This window comes from Lissotriton vulgaris, chromosome 8 (assembly GCF_964263255.1).
Source record: "Lissotriton vulgaris chromosome 8, aLisVul1.2, whole genome shotgun sequence".
In the NCBI taxonomy this organism is placed as follows: domain Eukaryota; kingdom Metazoa; phylum Chordata; class Amphibia; order Caudata; family Salamandridae; genus Lissotriton; species Lissotriton vulgaris.
Genome location: NC_141696.1, coordinates 243,641,430 through 243,660,897, shown reverse-complemented (window position 1 = coordinate 243,660,897; position 19,468 = coordinate 243,641,430). Strand labels below are relative to the sequence as shown.

At 43.7% G+C, this 19,468-nt stretch overlaps 1 protein-coding gene across 1 annotated transcript in view; it reads left to right on the top strand.

Moving 5' to 3' along the window:
* LOC147696937 (uncharacterized) overlaps nt 1-18,936 on the top strand; it is a 349,180-nt gene extending 330,244 nt beyond the window's left edge. The window contains exon 6 of the mRNA XM_086936091.1: nt 18,892-18,936. Coding sequence (XP_086792217.1) covers nt 18,892-18,936 — 45 coding nt within the window. The remainder of the gene's footprint in view (nt 1-18,891) is intronic.
* Nucleotides 18,937-19,468: the final 532 nt, after the last annotated feature.

Below are 19,468 nucleotides of genomic sequence, written 5' to 3'. Positions count from 1 at the left end.
GTTTCCTATGTTAAATCCTATAGGTATTTTTAACACGACCACAGACCGAACCGCTGTACGGAATAACACCACATTTAGATGAAAGGTAGCTCTTGTTCCAGAAAGACTGCTTCCTGTGATTTGGTGTAAATTCATTCAGTAGTTTTCAAGATATTAAAGAAAATCTAAATTTGTATATCTAGGGTCGCGACTAATTCATGAATACTTTGCCGTGAATCACGAATGTGTGCTCCAAAAGGCACTCTGTGATGGACTGTTGGCAACCTGAGCAGAAAGTTGTGACTGTCATTATAAATAACAGGACATGGTCCCCGGGGCTGAAAATGAAGAGCAAAAGTGTTATATTGGTACCCTGACCCCATAGCTGGAACATATGGGTGTTTGTGTGACACCTTATATGCTCAAAACATTGCAAAACAATTTTTTCCCCTCATGCAGAATTTTCCAATGCATTGCGACACTCATCACGGCCCCCGTGTAACGTCGCAACAAATTTGCTAATATGCCCAAAAAGTGTACCGCATTAGACTTCTTTACTGGAGTGCAAGAAACAGTTAAGAAACACTGACCATTTAGAAATAGGTTAAGTACACTAAAATGTGGAGAGGCGTGGTGCAGCGGCAGGGCAGCTGAATTCGGAGCACAGGGTTCACGGTTTGATCACCGACTCCGGTGGCAGCTCAGCTCAGCACCATGTGACTCGGGACAATAGCTCACTTAATTTCCACGTCGGTCCCCAGCACCTTGAGACCCATAAGGGTGAGTAGTTTGCTCTTTACAAATATGGATTTTTTTAAAAAATATGAAAGGGATGGTTTGATTTGCTATGATTAACAGTATTACTAAGAGCAACATTGCAAAGGTAGCAATTATTGGTTGCTATGCATGAGAGCTGTGTGCCATTCTTATGCTTAGTTTTTACATTTATACTGAACCCACATTGTAACTGAGATCATCATAAAAAAACCTAATCAACCAACTCAAATTACAGGTATGTGAATTACAGTGTAGTTTAAAAAAATATTAATTTAAAGGTATGTGCAAAGATGAAGTTAATAAAAGTATGTATGTATGTATAAACCATTTTATAGCGCGCTCTATTACTTGGGAGTATCCTGGGGCGATGGAGAAAGGCAGAGAAAGACAGAGCAGAGACCAGCTTATGCCACACTGGTAAATAAATGAGTTTTCAGACTCTTCTTAAACTGGCCTACGCACTGAATGGAGCGCAGGTGGAGGAGAAGGGCATTCCAAGCCCGGGCAGCAACCACGGCTACAGACTGACCCCCTAGTCTAGTTCGCTTGAAGCGAGGAAGAGTCATCTTAAACAGGGAGGACGATCTGAGAGCTCGTGGAGGGGCATAGAAGGTGAACCGTTTCTTCAAATAGTCAGGCCCTTGATCATGAGTTGCTCTAAACGAGAGCACTAGGGATTTAAACAGAATGCGCTGTGACACTGGCAGCCAATGAAGGCTATGCATGTGAGAGCGACTGCTCTTCCATCTCTTCCATAAAAGTGTGTTTGATATATTTAGTTTTGTGAGTGTATGATAGAATCAGTGAGTGGGGAGTTGAGTGTTGTTTTTGTGGGTTTATGAATGTGTGTGAGTGTATCTATGAGTGTGTGAGTGAAAATGTAAGTGTCTGCATGGGTCTGATAATAGATATGTGAGAAGTCCTTTAATCGTGTGTTGTCCTGGAACTGTAGAAAATGTGTTGTTTTACTGCATGGTCTAGTTGGCATTACAAAGTCATTGCTGAGCTTTAATCTTCTGTCTTACTACGTACTACTTATCCCTAAGGTAGGGTGTAGATAGTCATAGGGTAGGATGGTATGTGCTTAGAGAGTTAGACGTGCACTTCCAAGTCTCACTGGCTCACATGTGTAGTTTGAGAACCCTAGACATAGTTAAATATGCAGTCTTTCATCCATACTATATATTTACAGAAGCAGAGTTACTTATCTTGCCTGTAGGAGGGACAGAGGCATGTAAATATTCAGTGATACATCCATACAGCACGTATGTATGCAGCAGTAACAGAGGAAGTTGCATATACATTTATAAACCCCAACAGTAGGTAATAGAGACAAGTAAGTATTAAATACAGCCACTTATATAGATATAAAGACACTGTGACTTAATTGATTTCACATCTAGTGAAACAGCCAGAGAGGTACTGATACATGTATTTCAATGTGTACTGAAGTAGTGATACTCCTAGTCACTCACTGGGTGGTTTCTAGCCCTCTTTTGGCTTGTGTTTATTGGTGTGATACAAATCAAGTATTACGCCAGCACCTGCACATTCAAAAGACTAATGCTAACAATTGCATCTCATTGAAGAAATTAATTATTTAATTTCTTTTCATGAATGTTTTTTGTCTGTCTCTTTTCTCCCTACAGGATTTTTATGTATCCCTACTAAAATTGTAGTGGGTTACTCACGGAAACTATCCGGACATTCTACACTGTATATATTTTTCACATTTAGAGCCTCCTTGGAGGGTACGCCTTAGCGCGCGTGCACCACCGGAGGACTTTTGCGTAGGTCCTGAAGAATGCTGAGCTACTTGCAAATTGACAGCAGAAACATGTTGACCAACTTCTGATCTTGATTAGGACTCCGGTTCCTTAACTTAGAACCTGTGGAGTCCGTCCACTTTGTTTTTATTCAATGCAGGTTGGCCATTATTAAAGATTTTTGTAAAGGCACAACCTCTGCATTTTTTAAATACACTTACACATTCACGTTTAGTCACCTCCTAATTTGGGCACTGTTGCACTCACCACATCCTGCTCCGCTGTAACCAGGCATCGTAGCACGCTGGGGAGACATTCGGTCACCCCAGCGGGGACCCAATGATGAAGCATGTCACCAACTAGTGGTGAGTGAGGGTCCTTCTAATAAGTAAGGTTCTTTCCCTCCTTTAACACTGAGTGACCAGTAAGCCCACCAGGTTTCATCCTCAGAGGAGGACCCAATGGGCGGGCATAGGGAGACAGAGAGATTTCGCTGTGTGCATGAACGTGTGTGAGCATTGATCACATTTGCAGCACGTAGCGGAATAACATTACATCTCACTAGTTTATTTTGATAGCACTTTTATTACAGTCACTCCTTTGTTGTTAATATATATGTGAGGCGTGACCCAGCACCAGTGTGCCCTGTATGCCTGTGCTAGAGAGTTGGTGAGTCGGTGTGCAATTAAGGGGTCAGGAGAAAGAAAGGGGGTCTGGAGCACCAGAGCCTGGTGTGAAACTGACCCATATTATCACCCCCATGCAAACAACTATTAGCCACAACAGCCGCTTCACCAGGTCCCTCCACCACCTTCCTCATAACATGCATCACCGCCTCAGCCACTATCAACCACCAAAACCCCCAGAAGTGAAGGAGGAGCGGGAGGTGAGGAGGTGGATGAAAGGGTGCAGCAGGTGGTAAAAAGTAGTCTAGGCCCTGAGCCGACACCCCATTGTGGACAGAAGAAACCAGCACTAGGCTGCTGCAGCTTGTCTGTGGGCGGGCTCTCATCTGCCAGCCGTTTATGCCCCAGAGACCAGCGCAAGACCACTGCAAAACTGCCATTCTACAGCTGGGCTTCAGCTGGGTCTCATCAGAATTGCCTCAGCAAGCCTCTGGGTCCTGCTTGGCCCTTTTACACACACAGCCAGTACACAGCAAGCAGCAAGGCCCTCAAGGCTGGAGGAAGCTGTCAGGAGGTCCCGCTAAATCTTCACTAGTGCAACAGAGCTTAAAGGGTTGGGGCAGGAGACAGTAGCCAGGAGTCAAGGGTCAGAAGGCCCAGAAGGATCAAAGGGGGTAAAGGAGGCAACCAGGAGGTCATTAGGAAGGTCACTGTATCCTTCCTGTGGAGCTCCCTCTACTACAGACCCCATTTGAAAAGACCAGCCGATCACCTCCTGTGGAGCTCCCTCTACAAGAGCCCCCCATATGAAAAGAGCAGCCAACTGCATGGAAAGCCCAGGGGCTATACGGAAAATAAAACTACGGCCTCCAAAAAAAAGGCACCAATCTTCGCTTTGAAATTTGACTGGTCAACCCACGGACCGATGCTTGAGGGTAGAGGCCGCACCCCATCCCCTGTAACATTAGGTGATTAGACAGCCCAACAATCGCAGGGGCTGATCAGTAATACTTTAGTTAGGCAACTGCTCAGACTCACACTTCACCCTGACCAGCCATCAAATCAAGTCGCATCAGCCAAAGTAACGACTTCCATAAACAGACCTACTGCCAGGCCACCACCTAAAAAACCTTGCCCCAACTCATACCTGTTACAGGAAGACCCTGAGCCTCTCCATCAGCCTCTTTCCACCCCTGCGAGTCCGAGAATGACCCACAAACACACCTCGGCCACAACAGCTACCAAAGGGGATCATTCCCCCAGCTCAGAAGTCTTCAGGGCGACAGAGGTCATACCAAGAACTCCAAATACAAATCTATACCCGCGTCCTTCAGAAAGGTTCAAACTCATGTAACCAGCTCGCTCGCCTCATTGAATCTCCAGGAGATATGGACAGACAGACCGATCCTGACAGTATTTTACCCAAGCCTTTTCCTACTTCGGCTGGTCCCTAACCAGACAACAACTCACATGAGCTAACTTACACTCAGAAGCCAACAAAGAGGTCAAGGAGGGTAAGCTCTCCTGAGCCTAAAAACCTATCAGACCAGTTCCTAGCCTCACTGGAAGACAGAACTGGAGCCTACCTAGCTCAAACACCAAGACTCTCAGTGAATCCTCATTTCAGCCCCTACAGTTAAACACAAGCAGATACGAAACCATCCGTAGTACTCGGACCCCTCAGCCCTCCCTCGGTCTCACTGACCTCTCTACACATAAAACAAAACTCCATCGCCACCATTCTATTATGGCAATCACAGAAAATAGATCTTCAGATCGACCTAACTCAAAATATGGCATCAACTTTAGTGGACTTGGGCTCTAGGATAAGTAACATGGAAAAGTCCATCATGCTCACATAAGTCAATAACTCACGCCCTTCCTCCTCACTGCTCAACAAATCTTCATCCCCTCCAGAATTATTATGATCACTTGTAGACAGTGTCAAGAACATCTAATGTGCCAAAAACCACACTCAAAACCCACAAAATGGGAACTCCCCTTCTTTGTCAACACCCTCTATATCAGTGCCACGCCATCCCTGCCAGAAACCGGTCCTCGGAAGCTTGTTTCCGGTCCAGGGAAGACCTGGCTTGGCAGTTCGGGCTGGACTGTTCCCATGAGGCACAGGGTCAGACTGATTTGTATATGGCCATGTCTGAACTGGAGTGGCAGAGTGGGCTAAAGAACGGTGATGGAATAAACCCAGATCTTTTGACTGGGTGCGAGTGTTTGATTGATTCAGATGCTCCGTCCATCACCACCCCCTTTTGTACCGCTTTTGGCCGCCATAAGTGTGGCAGGGTATGCTCAGACGTGAGTCCCTTGCTCACTTTGCCACTGGATTCAAGCAAGCCGGGCTGAAGACGGCTGGAATGCCAGAAACCGGTCCTCGGAAACTTGTTTCTGGTCCAGGGAAGACATGGCTTGGCAGTTCGGGCTGGACTGTTCCCATGAGGCACAGGGTCAGACTGATTTGCATATGGCCATGTCTGAACTGGAGTGGCAGAGTGGGCTAAAGAACGGTGATGGAATAAACCCAGATCTTTTGACTGGGTGTGAGAGTTTGATTGATTCAGATGCTTGGTCCATCACCACCCCCTTTTGTACCGCTTTTGGCCGCCATAAGTGTGGCAGGGTATGCTCAGACATGAGTCCCTTGCTCACTTTGCCACTGGATTCAAGCAAGCCGGGCTGAAGACGGCTGGAATGCCAGAAACCGGTCCTCGGAAGCTTGTTTCCGGTCCAGGGAAGACATGGCTTGGCAGTTCAGGCTGGACTGTTCCCATGAGGCACAGGGTCAGACTGATTTGCATATGGCCATGTCTGAACTGGAGTGGCAGAGTGGGCTAAAGAACGGTGAAGGAATAAACCCAGATCTTTTGACTGGGTGTGAGTGTTTGATTGATTCAGATGCTCCGTCCATCACCATCCCCTTTTGTACCACAAAGGGGTGCCAGCCCCCCTCGAGATCCAGATCCTAACGCCGCTCTTAACAAGTTAATCCTCCCTGCTGGTCAGACAACAGGATCCCCGGTTAAGGAATTAACGGTTATATGCACACCGACATGTATCTACAGCCTAGACGGGCTCAGTGCCTCAAACCTGCCCAAGATAGAAGATCTAGCTCCAAGAAGGAATCACCCAATTCCCTTCCCCACCCCCAATAGTAACAATCCTCTCCAGAAAAGAAAAAAACCCTAAAAAAGCAGTAAAAAAAACAACTTGAAAAGTGGAGAACCTGGCTCCCCGGGGCAGGGGCTCTCACCAAAGTGGGTGACACTGGATCAGATGGGGGCAAACCATCTTCAACCAGATCCCAAAACCAAAAATCATCAAAACTACTCAATGCAAGGGAGACAATATCACCACAAATGCTATTTCAGACAGTTTTACTACATATGAACAAGATGCATCCAAGGCCCACGCCGCTGATTCCACTGCCACTGTACTCCAAATCCCCACAGCTGGGGCAAGTGCCTTCCACACCCAACCCACGAGGGACATTCAACGGATCAACGGACCATTTATCCAAGACCCCAAAATACCCCCTCCAAAGGGCTGTTCATATGCAGGCTTGGGATCAAACAATCAATCCACAAACAAAAGCACTAAAAGTGAGATACCACATGTGCTATTAGACAGTGTTGTGTCAGGTTTGAATACGCCGCCACTGACCTGCCACATCCATAATGCTCCCCGGGCCAACTCATTACATCCATCCCTCTCCAGTGAGACCCAAACCCAGGTGACTGAAGGGCAAAGGTGGACCGAGGAGAGCCGCCTCCTACTTGAACCCATTGCCCACCCCGCCAAGGCCTCGACTCTACTACACAGATCTCTGGGAGCCCCCCCCTAAACACCCACAATTAGTCAGAACTTGCTCTTATACAGCATTATACTTACAAGGGAACAGCATGGCATTCTCAACAGGAATAATCTCCTGTTTTTATTAAAACAAATCCTGGCCTTAGGGGTATAACTTCCCCAAATCTAACATCAAAGAAGTTTGCTCGAATACGGGACAAAGGGACCTCTGAGGCCACCATTAATACATGGTCTAGAGCGACATTTTGGGACATCATCCTCAAGGAGGCAATGACTTTTAAAAACTTGGGAATTGAGCTTGGGGCGCCCGCCCGCTAAAATATCCAGACGTATTACAGCAGGAAGACCAGGCAAGCCCTCTCATAAGAGTGCTAAAAGGGGCTAGGGACCCATCACTGGCTCCCTAGCACTTCAAAAGCTGACAACTCCATCAACATCTCTTGCACACACCATCAACCACGGGTGAGTTGTAAGTCAAACCTCTTTGACAATACCAACAGAGGGAGCTGCCAGGGCATTCGCCACGAGGGCCTCAAGACTCCAGCTCCTAGAAAGAACATTCAAAATTACCCCCACGCTAGCAGCCTCCAAATTTATTTTACTTCATGGAATGTAACCAGGCTCAGGTCAATGCTCATAAGCAAACCTTCAGTGGCTTTCCTATACAAAAGCAACATCATTTGCATTCGAGAGACCTGGGCTCTAACTCCATCAGTTCTCTATGGCTAATATGAGCTCTTCCACCCAGCAACTAGGCACAATCTCTTTGGGCGATCATCAGGGGGTCTCTCAATTTTCATTACACGCTTCTGTACGATTAAGGCTATTAACCTTCACTGAAATTTTCCAGCTCGGCAAGCAGTCCTAATTTTGAGGCCTCAACTCAAACTAAGGAACTACCTTTACTTCTAATAAACTGCTATCACAATATAACCGAAACACTCAAAGTACCCGCGACTTAACTTCTCATCAAGAGTCTAGAAGAGCTCTTGCTAGAGTTTACCTCTCGTAATCTTGCTATTTGGAGACTTTAACATCAGGGGCCTGGGAATTAATGACAGCTTGGCCCCCAAATAGAAAGAGCAGGAAACCATGAACACTGTAACTTACGCTCAGCGAAACAAATCTCCCAATTCCAAAATTCCCACATACAATTCCCTGCAACATTCAGGAACACTTAAACCATAGATTAAATGTTTCTGTTTGCCCCCCTGGCACGTCACTTAGTTAAATTGGAGATCTCTATCCGCACAGAAAGTGACCATAGCCCACTGACTGCAACACCGGACCTACAAGCCCCAGCAGGCACTACTGTCAAAGAAGTGGGGCACTTGGTTCGAACTGAGGTCCATATTCTAGTCAGGAGAAACAAGTGGGGAGCATCAGTTTTCTCCAAGGTGGGCAAATGGGTTAAAGACAGAACCTTTAATTTTAACACCAACCCCCAGAAGAACTCCTACCAAAGTTGGGATGATCTAATATCCAAGCAAAGAGATCTCTTGACTGGACTCGGAAGCCATGGCCTGCATTCATGGAAGCCTTAGCGGAGACCTCATAATGGGGCTATCATTAGCGCACAAGGAAAAACACTGAGGAGGGCAATCTGTGTGCACAAGCAAAATCCCACCATATGATCATTCAAAAATATAATCAATCGCCACAAATTGCATTAAAGATTAACCTGGGAAGTAACAAAACTAAATGAACAATAATGGATAGAAAATTCATTGTATGCTAAAAGAGAAAAGTCTGGCTCACTTCTGGAACTACATAAATACATTTCGATCATTTAAATGTTTCAGGAGGAACTTAGTCAGAGAAGCAGCTTCCGTACTGCATGTTGAAACACAATACAACAGTCAGTACTCAGGCTCCAGTGATGCTCTAAGGAGAGGGACAAGCGATAACATCCTAATGGAAGCACATGCACTGACCACAGCGGCCAGGTACGCAGACTTCTAAGAAATATGAAAAATGATGGAGCCCCAGGCCCTTGCAGCCTTCCAGCCGGCACATTCAACTGCGCCTTGGAAGAATGGGCTAATGTTCTAACCCCCCTCTTAAACCAAGCCTATGCTGCAGCACAGATACCTGATTCGTGGAGAGGGTTGACCGTATGCTCTATTTTGAAAAAAGGGAACCCGACCATCCCTTCCAACTACAGACGTATTGCCTTGCTAGACCTAGAGGCCAAGGTGTATGCCTGGTGTATCCTCAAATCGTTGGAGGAATGGGTCGTGGAAAAAAACATCTTACTCTTTTTCCAAACTGGGTTCTGCGCATCTGCCTCCACAATCAATAACATCACTGCCCTAGCCAACCTAAACCATCAAGCTGCTCAAAAAAGTCAACTCCCTCTCTATTGCTGTTTTATCGACTACAGTGCCCCTTGTTAAAGTGGTCCGTAATACTCTCTGGTGAAAATTAGATGCCTGGGGGATACCTAGGAACCTGCTTTGCGCCCTCATATCTCTGCACACAAACACTTAGGTTCAGGTGAGAACAGGCCCCTCAACCGTTTCTACAAAAATCACAACCATTGATGGTTTGAAGCAAGGATGCGTTCTCACATCACTCCATTTTAATCGCTCCACAGCCGATCTTGGGAGATTTTTGGAGCACAGCTGCTTGCTTCCTCCACACCTGAGCAACTTGCAATTGCAAAATCTATAATACGCCAACAACATCATCGTAATGGACCACACCAAATCTGGAATCCATCATGCACTGAATAGGCTCGTTGAATACAACAAGGCCAATTGTCTCAAAATCAATCAGGACACAAACGAGGTCCTGATTTTTGGTCATTGCTGAAAAAAGAAACTCTTGACCTGGAGCACTGGAACTGCCTTGATCAAAACAACACCTAAGTATAACTATCTGGGGTTATGGTTTAGTGAGTCCTCGAGACACCTGGTCTACCTAGCTGCCTTGAAAAGGAAAGACGGAGCTATAACCCACAGCCTGACAAGCCTCAAACGGACCCTGCGTAGCACCTCAGCAGACTCTATTATTAAAGGTCATAAATGCCACCCTTCTCCCTACCCTATCCTATGGGCATGAGGCCTACCGAGAGACGTGTGTGCCCAGCCTAGACCTTGCTCAATGCAGGGCCTTCAAGCGTGTCTTTCAACTTAACAAATACACACCCAGGGCAAGACTACGGATATAGCTGGGATTCTCAAAACAATCACTTACCCGCAAGGCCGACACCCTGAAATTCTACATTGGAGTACTAAAAGCCCCAGAAAACACTCAAAGCCTGCCTAAAAGAAACATTTGAGAGCCCAGGGAACCCTTGTAAATTTAAAAGGCTTTAAGCTCACTTCTCCTATATAGCCTTGAAAGGGGTAATAAACAGGAGGTGGGACTAATCTCACATGAGCAGGACATTCGATCTCTAAAGACCTCAACAATCCCTTCTCCCTTGAATGATTCTTTTCTACCGGGGAAACCTCATGATACACACTGTGATGTATGCAGACAACGTAGTCATCTTAGATCTAACTCCATTTGGTCTTCAATGGAATCTGCAAACACTTTCTAACTACAATGATGAAAATGATCTAATACCAAATATCACTAAAACTAAAATTGTTCCATTTACAGGAGGAAAACAAGAAAACGTTATGCTAAATACAACTGGACTCTAGGAGGAAAACTGCTGGAAGTTGTAAAGAAATACACATACCTAGGGAGAATTTTTACACAGTCTTTGGAAAACTTGCCTCACCTGCAGGACTTGGGCCGTAAAGTTGACGTCCTTGTTGGGGCACTCCTACGATTATACTCCTCCACTGGCCAAAGGCACTTTTCTTCTCTTCTTCAAGTATATAGCTCCAAGATTCCACCAGTACTATTGTATGCACTTGAATATATCCCATTATGCCAATGGAAACAATTGGAACTGAAAGAAGGGAAAGTCCTATTGAAACTGACTAAGATGTCCCAAGCCGTTCCGGTACAAGTTCTTCGTCTTGAACTTTCGTTAATCAGTTTTTATGCAAGAGGCATCACTAATATCTTCAGATGGGCATATAACCACATCCATGCGGAAAAAGGAACCCTACAATCCTTACTAAAAATAGAGAAATTTGAACAAGGATCTCCGAATTATGGGGGATAATATCAAGAACGACATTAAAATTATTGCCGCTTTAGCTGCAGAAAACTGCCGCTAAAGCGGCGATAATTAGCTTGATAATAGACCCTTGTGAATTCCCATAGAAGCCCAGGTTCTGTTGTGAACCTGGGCTTCTACGGGAATTCACAAGGGCATATTATCAAGCCCATTATCGCCGCTTTATGGCAGTTTTCTAGTCGCTAAAGTGGCGATAATTTTGACGCTGTTCTTAATAATATGCCCCTTTGTCTTCAGCAGAAATGTATCTATAGCTTTTAAAATATCAAATGTTACTATTAACCTGTTGTAATCTTGGACTCCCGCTCACTTGACGCTTTTTTAAAAACATTTAACACCAAGGTTAAGCTTTGATCTTGATATCCAACACTGTTCCAAATTGCTACTGTATAAACAATACACTGAAACAATTGAATATAAGAAAGTGCAGCAGTATATTTGCTTTAATTTAAAGCATGTAGCCAGGCGAAGCACTATATTACTACGACTTGGGATACTACCTCTAAAATCATTCACTTTTAAGTGGTCTCTAAAGGAAAAATCTAGTAGTTCCTGTGATACATGCAATGGCAGGGTGTAAGATTTGGAACACATGTTGTTTGTCTGCCCAAATCTGACTGTTGTAGAAGCTAGAAAGAGGTTTATTCAACCAATTCGAGCAAAATGTAAATTAATTCGGTTCAAAACCTGATTTCTCTTTGTAAGGCACTGCCTAACAAATGTGTGTGTTATAACGTATTTACATTTTTAAAATCTATTTTAATTTTGTACTAGAATGACATTTTACTATTTTAAATGTAATTTTGGTCTTTAAATATTTGTTGTTCTCAGTCAAGAACTAAATCAAATAAACTTAAACGTTAACTTGAACTTGAACTTGAAATCCACCTAAACAACGCCAATGTCAAAGTGAGCAACTGGCTGTTAAGAGTGCATAACAATGTCATACCAGTATAGTCCAGTTAAAACAGAAGCAAAGACTGAGCACTTTACACTTTCCGTTGAGGATTCCCTGCTTTCTTGCACATGGCTAAAGGAACTGTGGGGCATATTACCAAGCAATAGCGATAATTATCGCTATTGCTTGGTTAGAGACAAAAATTTACCGCTGAGCTGCGGCGATTTTTACAGCAAATAAAACTTGGTATTACCAAGATTTATCGCAAATGCGAGAAAAATCGCCGCAATGCATGAATATCGCTGAAAAGTCAGCGATATTCATGCATTACCGAGCTAATGCTCTTAGCCATGTTATCCACCTCCCATTGGATAACATGGCTAAGAACTGCTCAGGGCAGGTGTTAGCTTTTGGAGATATTCGCGCTTAGAGCGAATATCTCCAAAAGTTGGTAATAGGAGATAGCGATGTTAGCGACTGTTTTCAGTCGCTAACATCTTGGCACGCCCACTTTGCATCTCATTAGTGATAAATATCACTGACATGCAAAGTGGGGCCCAAGATGGTCGCTATCTCCTACTAGCTGTCGCTAACTGGTGTTAGCGACAGCTAGGTAATAGGGAGATAATTTTATCTCCGCTTTCTTGGCTTTTAAAGCTAAAAAAGCGGAGATAACCCCCCTTGATAATATGCCCCTGTGTCTCATATCATTGGGAAACAGCCTTCGGACAGGTCCTTCTAGATTCTCAGTTTCAGCCTGCAATTGGGACTTTTTGCTACAAACTTTTGCATCTGCCCTTCCTGCCTGCAAGTGCTCATTTGATATCTCCTACACCTTTACAAATACACTTTGACTACTAAAAAGATGTTAATAGCCGCAGGCGCAAATCAGGTTTTATTACTGAGATTTATGGTTTTATTTTTCCTCTAGCATTGCTATTGCACAGGATGTATTTCCCTTGTCAAATGATTTTATTTTAACACATGCCCTAAAGTATTTAATGTTTTATTGTTGGTGTTATTACTTTAATGGTTTTAAGTAACTGTGCAAATATCAAATAAACAAACAAATGGTTTAGTATAATGTTAAGAACTATTAAAGCGCAGGAAATGTCTAGTGTTTGGTTAATAGTATGAACTTATGCATTGGAGAAACTAAAAGTTTGTCATGGAATTTTGCATAAAGTTACACGAACATATTTATGCTCTTTGTGTTTTGAAACAGATTAATGACAGTCTACTGGAGTAAAGTAATTTTCTAATTACTTCTTTCAATGTATTTCTTCAAACTCACTTGCCAAGGTATATACTATGATACAGTGTCATAGAGTCACTGAGATATCCAGATACACACTGATAGAGCCGCCTATATGCCTAGTTCATGGGTACTCACAAACTTTCTCTTGGGGGCAAATTTACAGTGTGGTTTGTGACTTTTAATAACCGACGCAGCAAAAACGTAGTTTATTTATTGTTGTGTCCCTGCGAGTTTGGATACGTAGGAGAAACCAGTAGGGAATTACGAACGTGTGTTCTAGAGCACAAATCAGCCATCTGTACTAACAAGATGAATGCTCCTCTTACAGAGCATTACACAAAGATTAACCACACATGCAAGGACCTGTGGTGGTTTATTTTAGAAAAGATCAGGGTTAATAGACGTGGATGAGATATTGACTCAGTGAGGAAAGTCCGTGAACAATGGTACATATGCCACTTGAATACCATACTCACGGGCCTAAATACCAGAGAAGATTGGGATAAGTGTATATAATCTCCCCGTGCACGAACCTTTTTACAGTTAGTGCCTCAGAGATAATCCATTTGGGGTGGGGTTTGCCTCTCCACCCTGCATTGTATATTGTGCAGTTCGGCTACATAGGCAGTACTATCTGAGCCAGGACCACATTTTTGTTCTGTGCTCTCCCGATAATACAAGCCATCTTAGTATTAATATATAAACAATTCTGAGATAATAGAGATATTCTAATTTTGGATATAGATAATATGCCTGAGTACATAGTCAGGCAAGATATCCCATCTGAGCCAGGACCACTTTTGTGTTCTGTGCTCTCCCGATAATACAAGCCATCCTAGCATTAACATATAAACGATACTGAGATAATACAGATATTCTGAACCTTAGATGTAAAGAATATGCCAGAGTACAAAGCCAGGCAAGATATCCCATCAATGGGGTGAAGTGAGTTCAATAAGGATAAAACAGAGGCCAGAATTTCACTAACCAATGGGCAGTGAGATATGATAGTAGGCACCCAGCGGGGATTGTGTCTCTCTTTTTCCTCACCCGTAGGAGTGAGTCAATAAGAAGTCCAATAGACAGGTTGGCTTGACGCCTACCAATAATATTTAAGAATTCAAGGAACGGACCAGAGAGTAAACACCATCTCATTTTTTTCACTTTTTTCCTCTCCTGGAAGTACTAATTCAACAATCAGACACTTCCTGAGGAATAGGCCTCTTTGCATGCTCGGCATAAACTAGTCACACACCAATTGGTTGAAAATATTTCATCCAACCAATGAGCCTGTAGGTTACACGGTATTTAACGGGGGAAAGAACACAGGGCTTTTCATTTCATTGTGGAACCCCGATGGTCTGACAGCAGGACAGGAGCACGGAGGTAAATGCTAGCACCCTAGAAAACAGGATGGCTTTACTTGATAGCAAGTAGAGCTTTAAAACGTAGGTTATTTTAGAGATATTTAAGCCTGTTTTTTTCAATTTACTTTGTATTTTGTAGTATCCCGCCGCGTGCTCGTGTATTAAATCGCCCTCCTTCCACCGCGACCAAAACACAGGTGGCAGTTTCAACTTTGGGCTGTGGAAACAGGTATGCTGCCTATTATGAATTTAGACTCAAACTTAGAGAAAAGTTAGGCTTATGGCATTTTCAAGAACTTAATACAATTACATCGATCCCTGACAGGTATTCCTAGTGGAGGTCCCAAATTGAAAGGAGGACAGGGACAAGTAGAACCTGGTTTTAAAATCCAAAATTACTTTGAGGAGACTGCGTATCAGCCCAAATTAACCTTAAAGGCATGCCTTTTTACGTTTTTTTTTTTTTAATTTTCCTCTTATCTAATGGATTTTATCCGTGCGGTAGGAGGATGAGACAATGTAAAGATTAAGTGCCCACACATGAACTTTACATGTGTATTATCCCCCACAGGGTATTGACATATTTGGAAATAATCTGACGTTAAAAAGAACATTCGGGAAAGGAACTGTCCCAAGACTGGACATTTTTAAAGGAGCTATCTAGTGACCAAGGGTAAGATATGGACTTGGGAGATTGCTGTAGTTAGCGTTCCAAGCAGTAAAACATAGCAGGCTGGAGTATATAAAGTGTAAAGCCTAGCCACGGATTTACTGTTCCCTTTTTTAAAAAAAATTAAAAAAACAGGAAACATACTTTTGCCCAAAAGACAAAATATAGTGAGTGAGGATTGGGGGGTGGAGCTCACCCTTATACAAGAGAGGGGAGTAATAGAATTGAGGGTACATGAATGTTTTATTTTTTGAATTTATGAACACAATGTATCTGGAGTAAGCATGGGTGGAAAATCCGTTTCGCTCGCGGATTTTGTGGATTTTCGGTAAATTCGCAATCCGCGAGATTCGCGAATCTCCCGCAAACTCCGCAAATCCGCGAGCAGCGGATTTCATGGCTTGCTTGCACTGTTCGCGTGAGTTCGCGGCTTCCCAGTACAACTTCGCGCCCCGCGAATAAGCGCAAAATTGCAGAAATACGATCTTAGCAAAACTGAAACTACTTACGAGGTTCAAAAGTTCAGGCTCATCATTAGTAGCCATTTCCTGTAGTGCTTCCTGAGGGGCCCCTCCAGAGTTCAGTTGCCAGTTGCAACTATTATGTGACCCTGCTCTGAACCTCAGAATAGTTACACATATGCCACAAAGGTCCTGAATTACAGCTAAGGGAGACAAGCAGGAGCCAGGCTGGAAGTTCAAATCCATTAATCAGCCCCTAATTCATTATTGTCAGTTGGGGCAGGGCAGGTGTTGTAACTAATTTTGCAGCAATGAAAGCACTTAGCAAGTGCAAAAGATCACTAATCAGGAAGCACTAAGGAAGCAGGTGCCAGCTAAAAAAATATTCTGTGACACATTAATCAGCCCCAAATTAATTCAGGTCACTTGAGGCAGGGAAGGTGTGCTTGCGTTGCCACAATAATGTACACTGACTGGACAACCAGAGGGTGCTGTGATGAAACAGAGGGTGGCATGGGTGGGCCAGAGGGTGGCATGAGTAGTCAGAGAGTGGCAGTGGTGACAGAGAGTGGCAGTGATGAAGAAGAGTGTCCCAAACAGGCTGGACACGTAGAAACAACAAGTTCGCGAAACTTGCGACCCGACAGGTAAGTTCGCGTTTTGCGAAATTGTACAAAACCCTCGCGAACTGGCAGAAACCCGCGCGAACACAAAAAAAAAAAATCGGCAAATTCGCGAGAATTCGCGGATTTTGCGGAACGCGAGTTCGCAAATCCGCAAAATTCGCGAACGCGAGATTCGCAAAATTCGCCCATGCTTAATCTGGAGATCCATAATATAGGGAGATATGTGATGAATGTTAATGAACTGGCATGCATAATATTAATTGTATGTATATTGGTTGTAGGGTATTTTAATCGACCCTCTTGACATGACAGAACATTCCAAGTCTTGATAAAGATGGTTTAAAACAGTTGAATCCATCGAAACGCGTCAATGCTCTGCTTTAGTACAAATCAAGATTCCGGCACTTGTATTGATATACGGATTTGTGGGTTGCATAATACAAAGTGCAGTTATAGGATACTGAATGTATACTCTGTATTGAACAAATTCATAATTGTCTGTATTTTAATTCATGGTGAATATTTTATATGTTAGGAAACTTGTATCTGTTAGATAACTGATTAAATGCATTGTGTATGATTTTATATGTGTAATAAATACCTCATACCGTTTTTATATATAGTTGTACATTGTTTTTTTACTATTGTGACTGATTCCGAACTGTGATTTTTGTGGTTAAGGGGATACTATTGCTCTGGTGTTGAACGTAATTTCCCTTGACAGTCTTAAGGGGTACCTCTCATTTCCTATACATACGTTTGTGGGTGAGGGCCACACCGGTGGGAGGCGGGGTCCCTCCCTCCCTCTCCATCCCTCCCTCTCCTTCTCTCTCTCTCCCTCTCCCTCTGTCACCCTCTGTCTCCCTTCCTCTCCCTCCCTCTGTCTCCCTCCCTCTGACTGCCTCTCTCTGTCTCCCTCCCTCTGTCAACATCTGTCTCCCTCCCTCCCTCTCCCTCCCTCCCTCCCTCTCCTTCCCTCCCTCTCCGTCTCCCACCCTCTGTCACCCTCTGTCTCCCTCTGTCTCCCTCTCCCTCCCTCTGATTGTCTCCCTCCCTCTGTCTCCCCTGAATGCCTCTCTCTGTCTCCCTCTCTGTCACCTCCCTCTGTCAACCTCTGTATCCCTCCCTCTCCCTCCTTCCCGCCCTCCTTCTTCTTCCCTCTGTCTCCCTTTCTCCCTCTGTCATCCCACCCTGTGTGTGTCAGCCCTCAGCCCGGGCTGAGACAGCTTCCCTGGCACACAGCTGCACCCGAGTACTTCACACAGGTCTTTAAAAGACCATTTACATGTTAATTAAGCTTTGTTGCATTTCACCTCTTAGCGTCCCTGTATCTCCACTCTGACAATCACTGAAATCCCCCGGCCCCCACAAAGCAGAGACTCTGAGAGCCCAGGCTACTGCAAACAGCAGTGTTTGCTGACACAATTTATTATTATTTTTTAAACACAGGTACGATGTCTGCAAGGTCGGCGGGCAGTCAAGGAAGGTTAGCTGGGCCGCTGGCAGCCTGTGGGCCGTACTATGAGTACCCGTGGCCTAGTCACATACCCTTTCATCCACTCACACACCCACTCACTCATCAGTGCACTCAATAATACACCAAGTCGGTTACCAACACATATGCTACCACATGCACTCACTTACTCATACAGATACGCAAACACCCATTCACTCACATATACAGATAGTAACTCATGCACTCACTCACCCGTACAGGCTAGAAATTCACTAAAGAACAAAGGATTCAGGGATGTTATAGTTAGGAAATAGGATTGAAAAACCTTAGAAATCATCAGTGATTTCATCAGTGATGTCACTGATCATGTCATGAGTGATGTAATATGTGAGGTCATAAGCAGTGCATTTCGGTACGAAAGTTATAGTTAGCTCAGGTAACTGTAACTGGTGAATTTTACTGGTTTTGTGCAAGTGAAATCTGAGGCTAACTGTAACACAACTGTAACCTTTGTTTTTTTAAGTGACTTTCTAATTTTTTTAAATTCTATTTTCTAACTATAACATCCCTGTAACCATTGGTTTCTTCAGTGAATTATATGTATAGATATATACAAACACACACACAGTGCAACTTTGAAACAGATGCACTGAGAAACAAAAGCACAAGAGGAGGGCACAGACTTTCTTCACCTTGGGACTCTACTCCGGTATTGTGTGAGGAATCTCCATGAAATAGTTCTAAGTTGTGTCATATTGTTTCTGTGCCAACGAAAACCTAGGTACTGTGAAAATAATATTCTTTAGGAATGCAATAATCATTTCAAACACTGATAACAAGATTATTGTGAAGTTGTTACCTTACCTGGGTTCACAGAATTATCGCTTACCATGTGATCATTGTTAATTGTTAGATAATTAATTTGTTTGCTATTTGTTTTTTTTCACATAGACACATGCAATGGTATTCTGCACTCTGTATATTTCATTAAAATCACTTTTATATGTATATATTTTTTTCTCTTTCTTTTATTTATAGGTGGAATCAACCTCCACTGCATCGAAGCAGGTGAAGTATTTCTAATTTTAGTGGGCACCCAATACTTAACACTGGCCCCCATAACTTTATCATATAGCGTAGGTAATGTTCCAGTCCTGAAGAAATGTCAATTGACCCTCCATGACTAAGGCATGAAACATGTCAACCCCACTGTTTCTTTCAGATGATAGCTATTAGGGTACATTATTACCTCAAGATAGCACCGTTGTTTTTATTGTGCCAAGAGACTCTTACCTGACTAGAAAAAACTGGGTTTCCTTAGACTCTTTTATATCACCCCAGTCACCACCCTATATCTTACCCCTCACATGCATTCATCTCACAGCATTCACAAATCAAAAGATCTCTGATAAAGAGCCCAGAGGCCCGTCAGGCATTGCAGTACCAGCTGGACAAGGAGCACCCTATGAGGAAGCATGTCACCCTACCAGATGTGGGAGGGCTCTAAGATCTGACCATATGGATCCCTACTTCAAATAGGGTCTACTTTGTACCTTCATAGGAACTGCCCCCTCTGTTTGTTTATATACGTGTGTGTGTGTATATATACATATAT